General features: G+C 36.0%; 2 protein-coding genes across 7 annotated transcripts; both read right to left on the bottom strand.

The window, feature by feature from the left end:
- Positions 1-3551: 3551 nt before the first annotated feature.
- LOC111377209 (protein DETOXIFICATION 42) lies at positions 3552-8733 on the bottom strand. 6 transcript variants are annotated; one of them, XM_023000268.1, is made up of 14 exons: positions 8623-8733; positions 8236-8374; positions 7570-7691; positions 6591-6800; positions 6292-6482; positions 5999-6134; positions 5800-5896; positions 5528-5628; positions 5126-5289; positions 4762-4833; positions 4464-4580; positions 4268-4363; positions 3943-4064; positions 3552-3739 (listed from the first exon to the last, which is right to left on the bottom strand). In XM_023000268.1, the coding sequence occupies exons 2-14, from the start codon at positions 8304-8306 to the stop codon at positions 3697-3699; spliced, it is 1542 nt and encodes a 513-aa protein (XP_022856036.1). In that variant the 5' UTR covers positions 8307-8374; positions 8623-8733; the 3' UTR covers positions 3552-3696. The 6 variants fall into 6 exon arrangements, with proteins under 6 accessions (XP_022856036.1, XP_022856037.1, XP_022856040.1 ...); XM_023000269.1 differs by having other exon boundaries at positions 8236-8329; positions 8623-8718; XM_023000272.1 differs by having other exon boundaries at positions 8236-8324; positions 8623-8703.
- Positions 8734-10106: 1373 nt separating this feature from the next.
- On the bottom strand, positions 10107-17847 carry LOC111377211 (dicarboxylate transporter 1, chloroplastic-like). Its single transcript, XM_023000275.1, has 3 exons — positions 16593-17847; positions 11648-11869; positions 10107-10892 (listed from the first exon to the last, which is right to left on the bottom strand). The coding sequence occupies exons 1-3, from the start codon at positions 17703-17705 to the stop codon at positions 10530-10532; spliced, it is 1698 nt and encodes a 565-aa protein (XP_022856043.1). The 5' UTR covers positions 17706-17847; the 3' UTR covers positions 10107-10529.
- Positions 17848-21598: the final 3751 nt, after the last annotated feature.

The following is a 21598-nucleotide window of genomic DNA, read 5'->3' on the forward strand; positions in this document are numbered from 1 at the left end:
TAAGATTGTAAATTTTTCGTATATACAATGAAAAAGAGTCGAAAAACATGGCTCAAAATCAATTATGTCTTCTTTAGCATGCAAATCATATTTATGATATTGGAAAGGAGTTTTCTCGTTATTCATACAATGAAACAATATGTGAGTTGTGCAAAGAAGAGAATATTGATAGTACTATGACATTGCTTTCACAAATGGAAGCTCTAGGGTACCACCCAAATTCAATATTTTTCACTTGCTTGATAACAGCTCTTGGACATTGGAAGCGGATACAATTTTCAATGAAATTATACTTTCGGGTTGTAAGCCAGGAATTAAAGTGTTTAATGCATTGCTCAAAAATTGTTTAAGAAAATGCCTATTGAAACTTGCAAATAAAGTCCCGAGAGTTTTTATTTTTCTTTTCACACTGTGCGGAGAGATAGTTTGTCATCTCTCCAAGATAGTTTGCCATCTCTTCGCACTTTGTGGAGTTTTTTTTTTTGCTCATGTGCGGAGATTTTATTTTATTTTTTGGCTCATGGAGTTTATATATACTAAAATTATTATTACTTTTTTAGTGTTGTTGGCATGATGCGTGTGTAAAAGAATATTTGTTAATTACCATAAATAAAATTCTTCACAAAATGCAAAAAACAAAAATTTATAATAAATCTTCTTATTACGCTAATAAAATTACAATTATTATTATATTTTTTTTACAAATAACATAAAAAAATCATTTTTATTTTCAACAAAAAAACACATTTAAAAATTAGAAATTTCATAAAAACTTTTTTTTTTAATTCTCGGAAATACAATTATAAAAAAGGAAACAATATTGAATTACAACATTTAATACTTAAGAAATTCAACAACTTTTTTTTTTAATTCTCGGAAATACAATTATAAAAAAGGAAACAATATTGAATTACAATATTTAATACTTAAGAAATTCAATATTAAATAAATTTTATACATTTATAACAAATTATAAATCTATATATGCAGTTTTATCGTATATGCTGCCTACCGTATTTGCAACATATCGTATTTGCAAACAACTTACCTTATTTGCACCTTACCATATATGATGCCTACCGTATTTGCAACTTACCGCATTTGCAAACAACTTGTTGTATTTTCACTTTACTATATTTGCAGCTTACCGTATATGCTGCCTACCGTATTTGCAGCTTACAGTATTTTTTTATACCGATTTTTGCACTTACAAATACAGAGAATGCAGAATACCGTAGATTCACTTACCAAACCGAATTTCAAAAAAAAATTCAGATTTTTATTTTTTCAACATAAGCATAAAATAAATATTAAATATATATGAAGCACAAAATATAATTTATCGTATATGCTGCCTACCGTATTTGCAACCTATCGTATTTGCAAACAACTTACCTTATTTGCATCTTACCATATATGATGCCTACCGTATTTGCAACTTACCGCATTTGCAAACAACTTGTTGTATTTTCACTTTACTATATTTGCAGTTTACCGTATATGCTGCCTACCGTATTTGCAGCTTACAGTATTTTTTTATACCGATTTTTGCACTTACAAATACAGAGAATGCAGAATACCGTAGATTCACTTACCAAACCGAATTTAAAAAAAAAATTCAGATTTTTATTTTTTCAACATAAGCATAAAATAAATATTAAATATATATGAAGCACAAAATATAAATACATTTGAATATGGTGCTCAATCTTCAATTTTCTAATACTGAATTACACAAAATTTAGAAATATAATCTTCACATTCAACTTAATCATATCAACACTATCAAATAATACAAGCAAAATGATTTGTATAATCTCGTATATTTCTTAATCAAGTATGAAATATACGAGTATATTATTTTAGATGACACAATACTATTATGCAATTGTAAAAATAATTTGCAGTTATTTTATTATATCATGGAAATATTTCTAGATATTGCTTTAAAAACTTTTCAAAAAATTAAAATTCATACACTAATAAAAATACGATAAATGCAAAATTTGTGCAACGTATGTGACAGTCACCATGCGAAGAGTTTTTTTTTTAACTTCACACTGTACGAAGAGTTTACCAACTCTCCGCACTGTGCGAAGTTTTTTTTTATTTTTTTTTTACTCCGCACTTTGTAAGGATAGTGTCCGTACAAAATGTCATCTCTCTGCACTGCGCGAAATTTTTTTTTTTACTTTGCACTGTACGGAGAGTTTGCCAACTCTCCGCACATGGTTTGCCATCTCTCCGCATTATGCGGGGATTTTTTCCTTCATTTTTTACTTCGTACATGGTTTGTCATCTCTCCGCACTGTGCGGAGAGTTTATTTTTATTTTTTTTAAAACTCATGTGTGAAGAGTTTTTTTTTTCTCATGGCAATTTATATTTACTAAAATTATTATTATTATTATTATTTTAATGCTAGTGGCATGATGTTTCATGACAATTTATATTTACTAAAATTATTATTATTATTTTTAATGCTAGTGGCATAATGTGTGGAAGAACATTTGTTTGACATAATTATTTTTTTAATGTTAATGAGATGATATGTGGAAGAACATTTGTTTGACATAAATAAAATGAAAAATAAAAAATGACATCATACATGGTAAAATTAGATTCATTTACTATTGCATGAATAGTAGACCCTCCTTCCCCCTTTTTATTAAAGGTTAGATACACATTCTTTAAAAAAAAATGTCATTTTTCACATTTACTCATAATTATATTTTACTTTTTAACTACGAAAAAAAAGTCTTTTTTTTCACAACTTTTCAAAATATCAACTTGGGCTTAGTACCTTTTTTATTAATAACAAGTACACAACCATCCTCCAACGTAGCAAGAGCAATAAAGCGTGACATAATACGTAAGAACCATTATGCACACGAGGGTAAAAGACCAACTCATAGGCCACCTTATTCTCCTCACGGAAAAACAAAGTAGCAGGAGCAATTGTTAACCGCCCTAAAAAGCTTGAAAATATTAAAAAGCACAACATCCGAGACATATTAAGAACAGGTTTGTAGTTGTTGTACAGCCGCAAGAGAACGACACTTCGTAGACTAAGAATAAGTTGTTCGACTATAGAAATCAACTCGATCCTAGGTTGAGGAACTGTGTAAATGTTCAGTTTTTAAAATTTTGTCATGCAATTCCATTCACACGAGAAATATAAATGTTGATATCTTTTTTCTTTTTACTTCTTGCCTAGCTGCTACAAAAGAAGTGTTTCTTCTAATGAAATGCGCTAGCTAAAAGAGGGAGGAAAAGACCCAAAGGCCAGCTCTTCATTTACTTTTTCTCATTATTATATGTGGAAAATGATTTGACTTGATTTAAATAACATCCAATTAAGTTATTTTGCCACGGTTAACTGAAAAATTGATAATTTCCGTCTAGCAAGGATTAACTAAGATCAAAACTGAAGATTTGGGAGACCTAAAAGCAACAAAAGGTTAATCAACAATTTGAGAAAAGTTGAGAGACCGCTACTGCAAATTTCTTTTTAAGTACAATTCCAATCATCCCTTACCAAAAACCAAAAAAAGGGCATCAAGAGAAGCTTTTCTTTATTAATAAGATAGTTTCCAACTTCAATGACATTACAATTATTCTATACATTATATATTTAGCAAGAGAATTCAGTACAAGAGAACTTATAAAACTTTTCTTGAAACTATAAACAATTGCAATCAGGTCCTAAGAAAGTTCCAAGGCCCCGATCCAGTCCCTATCCTGTAATTATTACAGAAAGGAATTTGAGTGGTTTAGATTATGGAAACCCTCAGGCTACTTGGATAAGAAAATAGGATTCAGAGCATGTTTGGTCGAACTTAAAAGCCCTTTTTTAGAGATGTGTAGTCGAAAAACGGCTATTTAGTGGCTTTTAAGCTCGGCCAAAGGAGATGTTATTTGATATTTTGTGGTTCAGGACGTACCTCCAAAAACCAGCAAATGCTCTCATACTCATATAGAGCGTTAGTGCAATCCAGATTCCAATATATCCATTACTGGATGAAAGAATGAACAGAAAAAGAATGCTGAATATAGCCACAGTAACCTGAAAGTGCGAGCCAAGTTAATTCTCTGATAAAACTGTTAAAGCACTTGGAGGATAATTGTCAATTTTAAGGCCGTCCAATGTGCTTATAAACTCACAAGAAAGGCCTTCATTTGAGTGGTGAGGGATTCGGAAATAATCAGTACAAAATTACACATTGTAATGAATGTTGTACATGCTATGGATGAGAAATGGAGACATACCATTGAGTAGGCTGAATATGCAAAGTCAGATGCTCCAAAGTTGACGCCATCAAAAACAAAGGCAAGGGCATTTATGGGCTGAGTTGCTGCAACAAACTGATATCACAAGAATCAGTTAGTTCACATTTTATCTTCTTTTTTTGGAAACAGTTAAATGGATTTCTAATGGTGAGTTCGAGTTGTCAGGGCAGAGTACCGGGATTCCAACTCCAATAAGGTGGAGGACGTCAATATCTTTGGTAAATAATCTTGCTCCAACATGTAATCCAATTCCGAGGATAAGAGCTAGAACCAATCCTAGAACCACCCCCAACTGCAGTGTTTGACAAAGCTAAATATGAGAGAGAATTGACTATTTTGAGATTAATGTAAGTGTTACTTTGAAAAGAAGTGCCTACTTACTTTTAAAAAAAATTAAGGTATCTTAATATTCAGAAATGGTTTCAGTTAAGCGCAACATGTCACTGAAAATGATACTGGGGTGCGTAAAGTACCTGTAGCACTCGTGATGCAGTGGCAACTGCCCCATTGTAGTCCTTTTTTGCAAATGCACTGGCAAGAATTGCCTGAAAGAATTCAGAGAGAATTATTTTTCTTAAAAAAGGAAAAAAAAAATTGTTTTTACAGTGATATACAGATTTGCCAAGTCCTAGCATAAAGAAATCAGGTCTAAGCAGAACACAAAAAATTGACATAACGAAAAATGGAAATACAATCCACGTTTGTAAAGTCATCTAAATGTTGTTGGACCGTATGGAACGTCATCATTTCACACACTTATCCCTCGACTGCTGATCGAGCCGTAGGCTGCATTTCTCGTGGGTTTTGGCATAGAAGTTGCACGGAATGATTTATTACCTGCCCAGCGACAGCCAAGCCATCGGCCAGAAGAGATGTAGCAAGCCAAACCTGCAAGCAGACCTGAAATGCAGCCATTTGTGTTGGACCCCTCCGCGCCGCCATTGATGCAGCAAGGGTTACACAGAAAGTCACAGCTATGACCCTCATCAGTAACAAAAAACCTAAATTGGCAAAAGCGATGAAAGTTAAATAAACTATATGGGTTTATAAAATAAGAAAATTATATGGTATTAAGGGAAAAGGGTAAACTGAAATTTCAAGAAAAAAATTGGAAAAACGAAATTCATTTGGTGGACAGCTGGCTAATGATCAATCTAGAACTTCAATGGAACCTAGAACACGTTGCTATAACATTTATCTCACTAGAAAGCATGTGTAAACAAGGGAAAAACTACCCACCGTTTTTAAGAAACCGACCAAATTGCAGATATTTGGGACTAGGAGGTAAAAGAGCTACTTGTTCTGCTAACCTCCAAAATAGTATTAGTGAAATTAGGTACCTGTAATAACAGTTTAAGTGTAAAAACATGTGTGAGTTTCCTTAAAATTCATTAGAGTGCAAAGTTCAAATGTAACAGAAGCATAATGTGGGTCACTGTGAAATAGTTATTTGGGAATAAAGGTTATATATGTACTCAAAGGTGTATAATAGTCATTTGGGAACAACTTACTGAGACAGAACATGTGCAATGGCTGCACCTCTGACCCCCAAATGAAAAACGAACATAAATATGGGGTCCAAAATTATGTTTGTTAGATCTCCTGCCACTGGATTGGACACAGCACAAAAGCTCGGTCAGAAATAGTTGAAGGATATCAATGTTATTAGTTCTGTAGAGAGATTATGGATCTCGTTTTGTAATCACTTACCTGTTGCATACAATGGAGTTTTTGTATCTTTAAATCCACGAAACACTCCTTGCATAGCCAGCGATAGAAGAACAGCTGGAGCGCCAAGTGATCTTAGTGTCAGGTACTCTTGTGCAGGGAATAGCATTGGCGAGTCCTACACAGCAGGATGCGATGCATCGCATACAATAAAGTGTTACAGGAAAATATATTGCTACGGATTAAATTCTAATCCCTAAACCTATAATATTAATAAGCAAACACAAATCATAAAACCCTCAAACGACAGAAATCAAGAAAACAGTCCGACTTACAGATTTGACTCCCATGAAGTTTAATAAAGGCTTTGCAGCAGAAATCAAGAATGCAGCTTGGATGATACCAAGGATGCCACCAATAATTAATGCTGAAGATGCCGATGGAATGTGCCTCTTTTCATGCTTAATATTAGCTACCTCAAAACTGTTGGCAAGTAACTCTGACTTGGATGGAGTCTTGTCAGAATCTGATGCATAATTAGACAAAAATAAAGTTAGAGAAAATGAAGTTACATTGACATAACAATCACACTAGAAAATGAGAATCTGGTCAAACTGGTTGGAGTTTAGAATACCGTTCTCTGGTATCAACATCTTATTTTCATTGTCTAACGACAATTCATTCTCCAAGCTTTCACAATCTTCCGACTCTGGAATCACTTTTGTGATTGTATCTTCCTCAGCAACAAAAGAAGTAGTGATACTGACAAGGGGGAATATAGCAATTCTTGATACTTGATTGAATAAGGCAATAGAAACTCCAACAGCAGCAAGTTCAACAGGACCTGAACATGAAAACATTTATCGAAAAACTTAGGATTACTTTTAAGAGGCAATAACACTAATACAAGAAGAGGATTTATTGCACAAAAAATATCAGCGTCTAGCATTTTGTCTAACCACCGGCTTTCTTGAGATTTGTCCAATGTTATTACGTATAACGCAAGACACAGACTTTGTCCTCAAGTTCTCAACTTTTCTTAAGTTCTTAAAAAAGAGAAGATTAGAAAAATAAAAAATTAGGCTATACACTACCGTTGTAAACAAGGCAACAAGATTGAGAGAGAGAAAAAAAAAATGCCAAAGTGCAGAAAGATATTCGCAGTTAAGCACTTTGCTTATGTCCACAGGCAGAGACAAGACTTCCACTAATAACCTAAAGGATAGAACGCAAATGAGTAAAAAGTCCTCAAGCCCAAAACTCTGAAAACCTCAAAGTTTACACTACGCAGTGTGGGATTCATGTCAAACGCATTAAGCAGAAGACAATTATCATTCTATCTGGGATTGTCTTCAAAGTCACAGGTAACAGAAAGTAAAAGACTTACAGAGAAAAGGATCGAGTAGAAGCAGTTTAAGGAATGGAGAACTTTTTGATTAAACCTTGCACAACCAGACAAACTTACAATCATGTAATCCCAAAGAATTGTGAATAACATAAAAGATATTTTTCTCAGACAATAGGAAAACTAAGATGCTATGTTTGGGAACAAGATAAAGGATACAGAAGGGTGAAGTTGATGCCTATTTCAACAAATAAATGCAATATCATACCTATTTGGCCGATGAATGCTGTATCAACCAGAGATGCAATAGGATCAGCTGTCAAAGCCAGAGCAGCAGGGAGAGCAATCCTCATTATCTCTAAACCAAGTTCGTCCATTTTGAAAATTGATCTACTCCAGCAATTAGAAAACAGAAATAGTTAGCACTATGTGTCTAGACAAGCTTAAAAATCGGTTGATAAAACTGAGAATCACTTGAAGCAAGATATTACCCCTTATGCTCATTTCATACTTAAACCTTGATTAACACAAATATATTTTGAAATTATCTAATATTTTCCAAAATCTGAAGTGAAGTAAATTTAGTATGATAATCCCAGATCGACATGCATAGAAAAGTGATGCAGCTTTCATATTGAGGGTAAACTACTAAGTCTTTAAATATATTTTTGCTCTGCGGGTTTTTTTATATTATTCTGTTTATTACATCTCACGGACCCTAGGATTAGAACTTAAATCAGAACATGATTTCTCTTCCTATCAGTATCCCCCATCCCTGCCCCTCCCCACAAACAACACAAAAAGTAAAAGTTAGGCGTGAGCTTAAAAGTAAGTTTAAGATACATATTTTGGCGAACATAATTTTCACAATCACTTTTCTTCTGAGTAGTTTTTACTTTAACAGAAAAAAAAACTATGAAATTACTTTCAATACCTTGCATCCTTGAAGAATATGAAGACGGGGGTTTCCCTGCACCCATGGAAAGAAATGTCTTCCTTGGCCATAGTTAAATCCCGAATTCCCTGTGCTGATATTGGGAAGTTTTCAGAAAGTAGTCTCCATGCATAGAAAACTAAAATCAAATATCAAAAGACAGATTGCTTAAATTTTATGATGAAAACAGCAATCAAATATAATATTAATATAACAAACATGCTCTTGAGAAATTAAAAAATAATAATAAAAAAAATCCAAATAAGCTATAAAAAACTATCTCGAGAAAAGTAAAAGCCAATTGTTCAAAGTTTCCTGATGAAAAGTAAGAACCCACCAAAGCACGGAAATATCACTTATTTGACACAAAGCCCAGAAAAAATTCACCTTGAAAAGTTTTGTACAGTCAAATTCAAGGCAAGAAGACTTGCAAGGTTCTGCAAACCCATCTTTGGCGTTAATATTTGGTGGGTGGGGAGTAAAAAGTTGGCCCACATTTTGTAAGAAAAGTTTTGCCAAATTCCCAATATAAATTTGACGTGTGTCCCTATTGAAGTGAAGAAGTAAGCCACGTGCACTGAAACTAATTCTGAATTTGTGGTTAGCATGTTTCCACTGTTTTTTAGCAGACTACACAAAAGCATGCAAATATCATCAAAGCAGTCTCATGTGTCATCTGCGTCAGATAGAATCGCCGTTTGGTATCTATTTTTTCAAAACGTATTTTTCTCCCTCTTCTTTTTAATTACACATTTTTTATTAAAATAATATTATATATCAATTGAAAACTTTTTTTTTTTATTTTTCAACCACACACTTCTCATCAAGTTACTATTCTAAAATACATATTTATTTAAAAATGGCTCTCAAACACCCCCAAACTTAGCACCGCCTCTGAGCCAAGCCAAGGACTAGACTTCTGGCTTACTTGATTTTCTTTTTCTTTTTCTTTTTCATTTTTTGTAAAATAAAGCAGCCATGCATGAAGTTTTACGAGGGGGTGTAAAGTGAGATGGTCTGATTTTGAGGTGACTAAGAGCACAGGATTAAATTTATTTGAGTCGATCACTTACACGGCCGTCGAGCAAGGCTAAGCACGATTTCCTTTTTAGTTTGCATAAGATTTTTCTAGAACAAGTAGGTTCGTGTGAGTCGATTTCCACAAATCACCAATAGAAATCAAGTCTATTGAGCTGTAAAGTGGACCAATCCACCATTAGCAGTGGATTACTTTTCTTTCAACAGTCTCCATCAGTTAGTAATCTCATTTTTATAATCTTGTGATAAACAAAGTAAAAGCATTACTGCAACTTGGAAGGGCATTTGGCATAATTCTTTCTTTTACTCTTCGATAAAATAAAAGGCAAACTTTGATATGGTTGGTGGGAATGTGCATGTATTCTACTTCTATCAAGTCAAATTTATTCCTAACATATTTGGTAACAATAATGTTATTCTTCCTGAATTCCATACTTGCGCTCAAGTCAAATTCTCAGTCTAAAGAATTGAAAATAAATAATCTCAATAAATAATCAAGAATGTGTAAATCCTCAAACCTATAAAACAAAAATGACATTTTCCCACTGCCAAGTTTAATAAAAAATTCTTAAAAAAAAAGGAATTTTTTTTTATTTACGTGTAATTTTATTTTAATGAATAATCTATGATTGAAATTGAATACTGTAGAAAAAATAATATAGACAAACACACTTTTAATCGAATCTCTCCTGACAAATTCAGTGTGTAGATTCCGGCCATAAGGATCATTTCGATGCTTTTTAACTACCAAATGATAAATGAGGTACCAAGCAAGATAACTTTACACTGACAGAGTGATAGTACACAATTAGCAATCAGAAACACAGTAAGGAGGAACCGAGAAAAAATGAAGGAGGTGGCATTCAATAAAAATAATTGAATTTGCAATTTCAACGTCAAAATTTTAAACACAACCCTAATTTGAGCTATAATTATTAAATAGCCATGCGTATACCATATCTCTCACCACCAGTACCTTCGAAGCCACCAAAGCCTACCTCAATTTGATCGTAAAAAGATTAGAAAACTAAACCAAAATCGCGCTACGATAGTGATAAAAAATGACGACTGAAAATTGGATTCGCAATTGAGCTAATCCGCAGGTCTACCACAAACCGATGGCCTTCCACCACACCCCACCTACTCCAAGCCAGACAATAAGATTGACTACTGAGATCAAGAATCCGTAGCCCCACCATTTGGCAAGCGGCACATAGCCAGCACCATTGGATTCGCAATTGAGCTAATCCGCAGGTCTACCACAAACCGATGGCCTTCCACCACACCCCACCTACTCCAAGCCAGACAATTAGATTGACTACTGAGATCAAGAATCCGTAGCCCCACCATTTGGTAAGCGGCACATAGCCAGCACCATAAAACACAGGTGCTGATCCAATCCCGTAATGGGTAATACCACCCATAAGATTTGATAGAAATGAGAGGACCATGGCTGCAAGGTATGGTGGTGTACTCAAAGCACTAGCTACAGATAAGAATGCCGTGAACATGGCACCAATGTGAGCAGCCCCACTTGCAAAGAAATAGTGGGAATAGAAGTAAAGAAGAATCAGAATGCCAAAAGATGATTGCCATGGAAGTCCCAGTCCGCCAACAAACTGCAAATAAGGCAAATAAGTCAACTAACAAGAATGGACGGAACGACTCTCAATGAGAAAGATGAAGCTATGTTAAGAATTTCAATTTACTTTTAAAGGACAGATGGGCATTAAAAAGACCTCCAAAATGGAGATACTAAAAATAAAACTCTGCCATGCCGGTCTTTTCCACGGGTTGAAAATGGAAACAGGAAATGACAAAGAAACAACACCAAATTACATAGATCTACGATAATAACAAATCAAGCTTTTCACAAAGTAGCAGATGAGGAACTAACGAGTGAGGAAGGGAGTGGCAAAAATTACTACAAAGTGTACCTGCATTTTATGCTTAAATATTTGTACGTGTATCCACTAACAGAATAGGAGATATATTTCTACATGTTTCATGGAGACAATGTCCAGTCATGGGAGAATATTAAAGCACTCGATTGTCAATGGATTTTGAGATTTCATGTTTTATCCCTACCAAAATAAACATTGTAATAACTATCGCACGTTGTAGGGGAAAAAGAATAAAATTTGTTATATCATAAGAAGTTCTTTACTAGTTTAAATTAAAAAAGCACCAGCACTCAACTATGTTTGCTTCATGTATATAAACTGTTTATAAACACTCAAACCAATTTTTATCCATATATTTTGAAAGGCCCACAAGTACTAACCAGTTATCCACCACCAATTTCTATTTATTTATAGTTTAAACAGTTTATAAATACTTCCCAAACGTGCTAGAGAAATATGATTAAACCAACCTTCACAACAGTTTGGCTAAACCAGGAGATGAGACCATATTTGTTTAGATACCCAGCCATAGCAATAAGTGCAGCAAACCAGGTAAGAGTGTCCCAAGCGACAGATTCAGCTAGGCATTCCTTCCACGTGACAACACCAGTCACAAGGAGAACAGATAATCCAAGAATTGCTGCAGTAACAGCATCGATGTTTAGTGTACCTCCAAAAATCCAGAGCCCCACCTGGTATGCACAAAAAGAGAAATATCAAAAAATATGTTTTCACAGGTGATCAAGCCAAACAAGCAGAATAATTCATCAACGTGTTGCATAAGAAATTAACCATGCCTCTCATGCTGCAGAAAAGAAATCACATGATTTATCCAAGAAATTAGATCTACACCACAAATGTGGATTGCGCACAAAAATCAAAGTTTGGCATTTAGGACTCAAAAGTCGCATAAAAATTATCCGATATTGGTATTCTGAAGCAGATTACATCCTTGGAGTCTAGAAAGTGGACATGTTTATGCGAAATGTAAGCTCGAGCAAAATCAAAATGTGTATGCATGTGCGAGCACACGTTCATGGACAATTTACATTTTTTCTCATAAATTTGAACATCAGCATATGTTTATGCACATCCATATTAAAAGTCATCCAGATAATGGGCAATTACATGCCTTGACATTCCTACACATTTATACAAACATCTAAAAAGAAAGCTTAGTTGCATAAATTCATTCTCTGACATTAAGGTGAATTTTAAGCATCATCACATTTTGCATCTGGTAAAGAAACTGTCCATCGAGCTTAGTGTTACACTGTCCAATTTATAATCACCAACAAATGAATTTCAATTAAACCATCTTTGATAAAATAATTTAGCATTTTCCTAGATTCATATTTTAATATGAGTTGTCTAATTCTAAAATGTAGGGGGAGAAACATGGGTCGAGTTTGGCTGACAAATAATGGAATTGAAAAAACACAACTAAAAATGGACACAAGTATTTACGTGATTCACCCAATTTAGGCTACGTCCACAGGCAAGTATAGGAGAATTTCACTAAAGTAAGAGAATTACAACACACTCTCTAAATAAAAGGAGATAACAACAATTAATCTCTTTTATAATTAGGAGAAACACAAGTAGGAAATACCTAGGAGAAAACAATAATTTTTTTCTCTCAATTTTTCCTCTCCATACACTGCTATCTTCTCTTCAACTATTGTCCCCTATTTATAGAGAATTTTCACCTCCTTAGTTGCTTGGAAAATTCAAGATAAAAGGTTGTAATTTGGCTGGTCCTTAGCTAGACATTCCACCGCCTTCATGTCAAAGAAAATGGCTGAAGATTTCTACAAAAATCTTAGCTATCTAGTGGTTGTAAGTTGGCAGGAAAAGAGAAGTCAAAATTGATAACCTTTCTTGCATGCATGAAATTGTCTACACATTTAGTTGTCATTTTGCCGGAGAAGGGGGAAACCAATTTTGCTACCACCTTTGCATGCATGCATGCATCTTGCTTGACAATTAAGAAATTGCCTCAGAACCGCCTGTTATGTGACCAATTGATCGCCATCAACCGTAATTGATCTGAAGATGCCCATGGAAATGTGGACTTATCCATTTGTGGTCAAAGAAAGTGGCTTTATTTATCAACATTCCTCCCACTTAAAGTCACTTTTGTTGACCATTTCAATCCTTCCCATACTTGCAATTTTCATGCTACTTACGTTTCTGCTAGGCCAATGGAGGATCGACACCATATAAACTTATCAGTTCTGATTAGCTTTGTCAACATATTAGCTAGGTTGTCTACTGTATGGATTTTCTGTATATCCACACTTCCTTCCTCCACCTTTTCTCGAACAAAGTGATATTGGACTCGAATATGCTTTGTCCTCTGATAAAATACTGGATTCTTTGCTAAGTGCAAAGTGCTTTGACTATCACAAAATAGAGCAATCTTCTCTAATTTGTGTCCGAGCTCGTCCATTAACATTTGCAACCAAATAGCCTCTTTGCTAGCTTGTGTAGCTGCCACCTATGTAGCACGGACACTCTAACTAGAGTAGCGTGTCCGTGTCGGATACGTGTCGATACCGATACTCTTTGGACACTCTGCAATAATCATTTTCCTTTCTTACTATAGTTATTATATGTTTCTAGTTCAAAATTTTTAGTAAATAACAAATAAGTACTCATATTTAAAAAATTTCAACAAAAAAGAATCAATATTAAGTATAAAACTAAATTTAAACTATATAAATGAAGAATTTTAAAGAATTTATCGAACGTGTCGACGACGTGTCGTGTCGGTACTTTTTTAAAAAATCACGAGTCAACGTATCCGACACGTATCGTGTCGGAAACACGTGTCCGTGTCGGTGCATCATAGGCTGCCACGTATTTTGCCTCCGTCGTAGAAGTACCCACGATAAACTGCAATTTCGAAACCCAGCTTACAGCTGCTCCAACAAGAGTAAACACATATCCTGTGGTAGACTTGCTTTTATCAAGATCACCTGCATAATCTGAATCAACATAGTCTCTGACAATAAAATCTGATCCTCCATTACATAATGTAGCGTTTGAGGTACCCTTAACATATCTCAGGATCCTCTTCACAGTACTCCAATGCTCTTTACCAGGATTTGCCATATATCGAATAACCGTTCCCACTGCTTGTGCAATGTCTAGTCTTGTACAGATCATAGCAAACATCATGCTACCCACTGCTGATGCATACGGTATTCAAGACATTTCCATCCTATCTGCTTCACTGCTAGGGCTAATACTTGAGGATAACTTGAAATTAGTAGAAAGAGGGGTAGAAATTGGCTTACAATCTTACGTATTGAAGCGACGCAAGATTCTCTTCGCGTAATTCTTGTGACTAAGCCAAATCTTCCTACTATTTCTGTCTCGGTAAATTTGCATCCCTAGAATCTTGTTTGCCGATCTCAAGTCTTTCATATCAAACTCTCTAGCCAACTGTGCCTTTAAATTTTCAATAAAATTTTTGTTGGGGCCTGCTACCAACATGTCGTCAACATACAACAGCAGAATAATGAAATTATTATCACCAAATCTCATGTAGTATGCACACGGATTTGAACTGAGTCTTTTGTATCCAAGGCTCTTGATAAAGGAATCAAATCTCTTATACCAATATCTCGACGCCTGTTTGAGACCGTAGAAAGATTTGTTCAACTTGCAAACCCAGTTTTCTTTTCCTTTTTCTTCAAAACCTTCTGGTTTGAGCATATAAATCTCTTTTGCAAGTTCTCCATGAAGAAATGCAGTTTTTACATCTAACTGCTCCAGTGTAAGTCAAATGTAGCACACATCGCCAAAACTACTCAAACTATTGTGAGCCGAACCACAGGAGGAAATATTTTGTTGAAGTCATTGCCTTCTTTCTAAGCATATCCCTTCACCACCAGTCTCGCACGATATCGCTCCACTTTGTCATTGCCATCTCGTTTAATTTTAGATCCTATTCCCAATGGCCTTCCTTTCATGTGGTAGTGGAACAAGATCCCATGTCTTGTTCTTATAAAGAGCTTCAATTTCTTCTTGCATTGCTGCCATTCACAGAGAAACTTTTTGGCAATTTATAGCCTCATCAAAAGTTGATGGCTCTCCATCTTTGTTGATCGTCGAACATCTGGAGCACCAGACTCTGCTTGTTCTTCGTGCTCTAGTGTTACTTCAGAAGAATCTATAACTTCTCTTTCGCCTCCAACTTCAACTGTAGTAGTTTCTGGTTTTTCTTTTAAAGTGCTATCATTTACTTTTTCCTGTATTTTGCCTTCTGCAAATATGGCATCTCTGCTGATTATCACCTTGTGGGCAGTGGGATCCCATAGGCGGTACCCCTTCATTCCATCAACATACCCTAAGAACATATATTTTTCTGGATTTTGGATCCAACTTTGATGTTTCTTGGGTATTGTACATAATGTACACAGGACTTCCAAACACATGTAAGCAAGAAATAATCAGCTGATTTAGCAGTCCACATTTCCATAGGCATCTTTAGATCAATTACGGTTGATGGCGATCAATTGATTACATAACAGGCGATTTTAAGACAATTTTTTAATTGTCAAGCAAGATGCATGCATGCATGCATGCAAAGGTGTTAGCAAAATTGGTTTTCTCCTTCTCCAGCAAAATGACAACTAAATGTGTAGAGAATTCCATGCATGCAAGAAAGGTTGCCAATTTTGACTTCTCTGCTTCTGCCAACTTACAACCACTTGATAGCCAAGATTTTTGTAGAAATCTCCAGCCATTTTCTTTCACATGAAGGCGGTGGAATGTCCAGCTAATGACCAGCCAAATTACAACCTTTTATCTTGAATTTTCCAAGCAACTAAGGAGGTGGAAATTCTCTATAAATAGGAGACAATATTTGAAGAGAAGATAGCAGTGTATGGAAAGGGAAAATTGAGAGAAAATATTCTTTTAGTAGAGAAAAAAATAGAGAGAAAAAAATTATTGTTTTCTCAAGTTATTTCCTACACGTGTTTCTACTAATTACAAGAGAGATTAATTGTTGTTATCTACTTATATTTAGATAGTGTATTGTAATTCTCCTACTATAGTGAAATCCTCCTATATTTGCCCATGGATGTAACCTAAATTGGGTGAACCACGTAGATACTTGTGTTCATTTTTAACTGTGTTTTCTCAATTCCATTATTTGTCACTCAAACTCGACCCACGTTTCTCTCCAACATAAAATAGAATAAAACTCCTAATATGAGTTATCATATTTCAGTTCAACCAATAAAAAGAATTGCCAAATCCCACGATAAAAAAGAGAACACATAAAAGATCATTAGCCAAGTAAAATGGCACACTACTAACCATACAAATTTATTTCTATCAGGCACACATTTAGAGTAAAAATTATAACAAGGATTAGGCAAAAGTTTTCAATAATTATACCGTGAGAAGTAGAGTTCCAGCCATGATAAGCTCATTCTTTGACATGGGCCCCATCTTTTCCAATTTCTGCCTGGCAAGCTTAGGCGCATCAGGGCTACTCTTCACAGTAGGTGGATAGATCACATACAAAAGCAATGGGACCACAATCAACGACACCAATCCAGGCACAATTGCACCCTTTGCCCAATCCATCCACCCGAGGGTCTGATTTATTGTGCTGGAAGTCAAGTTGGCGGCTAATGGATTCGCAGCCATGGCAGTCAAAAACATGGACGACGAAATCACGGACGTTTGGAAGCATGTCAGCATTAGCCATGACCCCAATTTATGTTCAGTCCCATCACCAGCATTACTACCACAAGCCACACACAGTGACTTCACTAATGGCAAAAAAATCCCTCCAGCCCTGGCCGAAACCGATGGAATAGCCGGAGCCAAAAGGGCTTCACTAAAAACCAAACTGTAACCCAATCCTAAAGATGAGCTTCCAAATAACGAAACAAATTGATACGCAATTCTGTTTCCTAAACCTGTCTTAATAAACCCACGTGCAAAAAAGAAGGCCAAAGCAATCAACCAAGGAATGGGATCGCCAAAAGCTGAAAAGGCAGCAGCAAAAGTGAGGGTTTTGGTCAGAACACACGCGCCAAGACCCATCAACGCCACAGCTCCCAACGGCAATGGCTGAGTTATTATTCCAACTATGGTAGCCAAAAATATAGACAACAACTGCCACGCAATGCGCGATACTCCGTCTGGCGCCGGAATAAGCCATAGGATAACTCCTGTGGCTATAGACGCTATAAGTGGCCTCATAGCAGCCCCCTGCCATGGCTGCTGCTGAGGAGCTGGCGTGGCAGCTGTAGAGGCAGAATTGATTATAATTGAGTCCCTTTTCGGGGAATGATTTAAGAATGTCGATTTTTGGGAAATTAATGGATTGAAATCTTTATTTTTTTGAGGATTAAGTGGGTTGTTAGAATTGTTAACGCTGCATTTTATTACAGATCTTGAATTCAAACGGAGGGATTTTGGGGTGGGGCAGCGAGGTTTGGGAGTTGGGAGTGGGCGGAAGCGGATGTTGAGGGAGGAAGTGAGTACTAAAGACGCCATCTTTTGATCGCGTTTTGCGATGGCGATGGGATCTAACTTTTTCTCACTGTGTATGCGGTGTTGGAGAAGGAACGTGGAAATGGAAATGATTGCCGTTTGAAAATGCAAAGAGAAAAGTTGCAATATTGGAAGGTTTGGTAACGGTGATCAGACCTGAGATACTTTCTATTTGAAAAATCAATATTATACTAAAAAAAAAAAATTTCTTTAAATTAATATTTTAATTTAGACTATTAATTTAGACAGTGGGCTTCACTCACTTTTTATAATTAAATATATTTAAAGTATTTCAATTTTTAATATAAAAAATTAATAAAATAATTTTAAAAAAACTAATTAAAATAAATGATGGAAAAATAATAAATATTTTTATAGAGTAATAAAATTAAGTATTAAATATAAAGAGTTCGTTGATGTACTTTAAAATTTTAACTCTTTAAATTTATAGATATTTTTCAAATAATAAAACATGATCTTTAAAGATAGAGAGTTTTGGAGATACTCTTACCCTGGTATAAATAAAAATTAATTTTTAGTAGATTTTAGCAAAAAATGATGAAAGTATAATTGAAAAATTGTAGAATTCATATAGCCCATTTTTGATCCCCATTAAATTAAATTACATTACATTACATTTTTCTCTCTCCTATTTTCAACTACACAATCTTTCATAAAATAATATTATACGTAAATCGAAAATTTTTCCTTCTTTTTAACCACTCATTTTTCTAGAAAATACCATTTCTTCCATTTTCATTTTCAGGTAATGGAAATCAAACATGGACATAATGTGCGGCTAAAATCAAGTGTTGATTTTGATTTAGATTTTAGTCCATCCACGAAAAAAATGTTATTCTAAAAATTAGTCAACATTATGATGACAAAATGTCTTGTCCATGCCCAACCTTCATGTGGAAATCAGGGTGGTGAGGACCCAACTCCATTGCGACTCTTACTTTTTATATTTATTTTAAATAAAAGTAAATACACGGTTGTTTTATAGAAATTTACATAATCATTTTTAACCATATTTTTTCTTCTTTTTAATCACATGTTTATAAATAAGTAAAATATTATTATTGTCTACTTGAAAAAAAATCTCTGCTTAAATAAGTAACATTTTACCTATTGTCATTTCTAGAATGAAAACGTCACGTGAAAATGACGGTCAAGATTAGATTTGACATGAAGCCATCGATTTTGAAGATGATTCGACAACCCATTCTAAAGTGATTTACTAGTTTTCAATTGGCCATAGTTAAAACTCCACTTTGATAGCACCAGTAAAAATAGTAAGTTCATCCTCAAATATTTGTTATAATTATAAAGGATATCCGAAATATATGTTAAATTATCACGCACTCCTCCTAAAAACACCTTTCACTTTAAACTTTTAAGCACCAATCCAAATTTGAATATAAACATGGTTTCATTATAGTTATACATCTAGCAGTCTCTTAAAAACAAGAAATTAGATAGTATTTCTTATCGGTGATTTGCACGTTGTTAAAACGAAAGATTGACGATTAATTTGCTTATTTCTAAAGTTTGAAGGCCAAATTTATACTTAATAAGTAGCTTAGGGACCAATATAGAAATTTCTCAAATTTGACAGTGTATATTGGGCGTAGGATTATGATAGACGGAAGAGATGGGAATTGGAATATATGGCTGGCCTGGCTTCTGGAAACGGACATATGGGCGTTTGATGTTTGGCTCAGAGAAGTCCGTCGGACAGTCTGCAAGAATTGGAGTTCCTGTGGTGGTGGTTTTGTAAGCCTGCTGGGAGTACACTAGATTGGTCCACGTGTCAAGCCCATAGTTGTTCAGTACTATCGTCCACCAATCATTTGGAGTGGAAGCGTTTGTCATTCTCTACTTTAGATTATTTCCCATTATTTTTTCTACAATACTCATCTTTAACCACACATTTTTATTAAAATAATATTATACCCAAATCAAAAATATTTCATTCTTTTTTAATCACACATTATACATCAATCACTATTTCATAATACATTTTTTCAAATTAATGAGACTCAAACAGGGCCCTAGTTCGATCCAATTTTAAAAAGAAATCAAACCAAACCGAGTACCAAAGAAAATTTTAGAAATGGAGTCATCAGTTCCATATACACTCCTTTTCAGGGTTAGTCGTCGATTTTCCGGTACCTTCTCCGATGGAGAAACGCAAAACTTCGAATGGGGAGTGCTTCCCACAGACGGCGCCAATCTGTTGACCTCGAAAATTGGTCCTTTCACGTAGCCAACTGAAAGCTACTCTACGTATTCCTCCCTACGCACAATCAGCGAATAGTCAGGCGCACACGGCCAGAACCAACGGGGGTGGCGGCGGCCGTATACACTCCGACAGTCAAGTCATGTTTGGGTGATTGGAACAGTACCCAGGGGCTATGCAAATCAACAATAAAGGGGGAGGAGAAAATATATAAACTTGCTATGGAGTGCTATGTATTAAGAGTTTCATTACCTTTGCCTCTTGCCAAACCTTGGGTATTTATAGGTGGTATGAACCGTTGGATGTGGAGCGCATGTATACATCTGACGGTATGAACCGTCTGCTCATAGGCGTCAATCAGCCGCGTTTGTAGAGTAGGCGGACAGTTTGTTTCCTCTGAGTTGAATTGACATAAAGTTGATAAGTCGCATCAACTAGCCTCATGGAGACGTCAAATCAATTTAAGCCTTAGGTGCAGGACAAATCTCAAATTGGCAGCGGATCTTCTAACCGGGGTCCACTTGATCTCGACCTCGGAGGTGAGATGCTTCGGCAGATCAGTAGTAGGAATCGCTATATCACTTCGGAGAAGTTTCGGAAGGGTCGTTTTCAGGTCGGAATAAGTGGTGCTGCGGGGGGTCCACTTGATCTCGGTCTCGGAGGCGAGATGACACTTCGATATCCAAGGCGTGTATAATCGGAGCGTAACAGTGGTCCCCCAAGTCCGGGGATGAATATTTATATCATGCGTGGACTTGCTTTCCTGATCGGACCGCAAGTCATGGGAGTTTTGGGGGTTGATCTGTTGCAGCAATCGAGGTTATGATAATAGGCAGATGTGCCAAAGTTTCGTTATTGTGCGTAGCGTACGAGGTGGTCAACAAGCATGGGACGTCGCGTAAGGTGCATCGAAACTTCGCGAATATGGTGCGCTAACCCCACAGACCGACGTGTTGGGAGATGGCTGAAACTTTGTAAAGCATAGGAGGGAACGCAGCGTCCGAGGCGATGACCCAAAAGGGCCTTCGCGTCAGGTGCGTCCAAGCTTTGTAAAGTTGAAGGAGGAGCTCATCTGCCACCGGTGCGCTGACCCAAAAGGTCGACGCGTTGGGAGATGACTGAAACTTTGTAAAGCGTGGGAGAAAACGCAGAATTCGAGGCGATAACCCAATAGGGCCTTTGCTTCAAGTGCGTCCAAACTTTGTAAAGTTGAAGGAGGAGCTCATCTGCCACCGGTGCGCTGACCCCAAAGGTCGACACGTTGGGAGATGGCTGAAACTTTGTAAAGCATGGGAGGAAACGCAGCGTCCGAGGCGATGACCCAATAGGGCCTTCGCGTCAGGTGCGTCCAAGCTTTGTAAAGTTGGAGGAGAAGCTCAATCCGAGGCGACTCAAACGTCAAATGATTTGACAACTGTTGCGTGTTTTCAAGGTGACAGTTGGGTGCCATGCCCATTCTCCTAAAAGGCTGCTGCGGCTACTAATTATTATTGACGGCTGATTGTAACCGAGGTGACGCGTTTCAAGTAAGCGTGAAAGTCACAGCGACATCTTGGGCGTAGATCAAATCTGACGTTTCATTTCAATGGCCTAGATTGAGGATGCGACGAACGGCTTAGATTGATCGCATTTGAATTCAACGGTGGAGATCGGA

This window comes from Olea europaea, unplaced genomic scaffold (genome assembly GCF_002742605.1).
Source record: "Olea europaea var. sylvestris unplaced genomic scaffold, O_europaea_v1 scaffold1622, whole genome shotgun sequence".
In the NCBI taxonomy this organism is placed as follows: domain Eukaryota; kingdom Viridiplantae; phylum Streptophyta; class Magnoliopsida; order Lamiales; family Oleaceae; genus Olea; species Olea europaea.

Bases quoted from the DNA above. Each gene is read 5' to 3' on its own strand.
- LOC111377211 (XM_023000275.1), bottom strand. From the start codon at position 17,705: ATGGCGTCTTTAGTACTCACTTCCTCCCTCAACATCCGCTTCCGCCCA. The intron at 11,870-16,592 runs GTATAATTATTG...TGTGCATACCAG, and splicing joins CTGGAACTCTACTTCTCACG to GTGGGGCTCTGGATTTTTGG. The intron at 10,893-11,647 runs GTTGGTTTAATC...CCTTATTTGCAG, and splicing joins TTAGCCAAACTGTTGTGAAG to TTTGTTGGCGGACTGGGACT.
- LOC111377209 (XM_023000268.1), bottom strand. From the start codon at position 8,306: ATGGCCAAGGAAGACATTTCTTTCCATGGGTGCAGGGAAACCCCCGTC. The intron at 5,629-5,799 runs GTAAGTTGTTCC...CTGTTATTACAG, and splicing joins ATTGCACATGTTCTGTCTCA to GTACCTAATTTCACTAATAC. The intron at 5,290-5,527 runs GTGGGTAGTTTT...TTGCCAATTTAG, and splicing joins TGGTCGGTTTCTTAAAAACG to GTTTTTTGTTACTGATGAGG.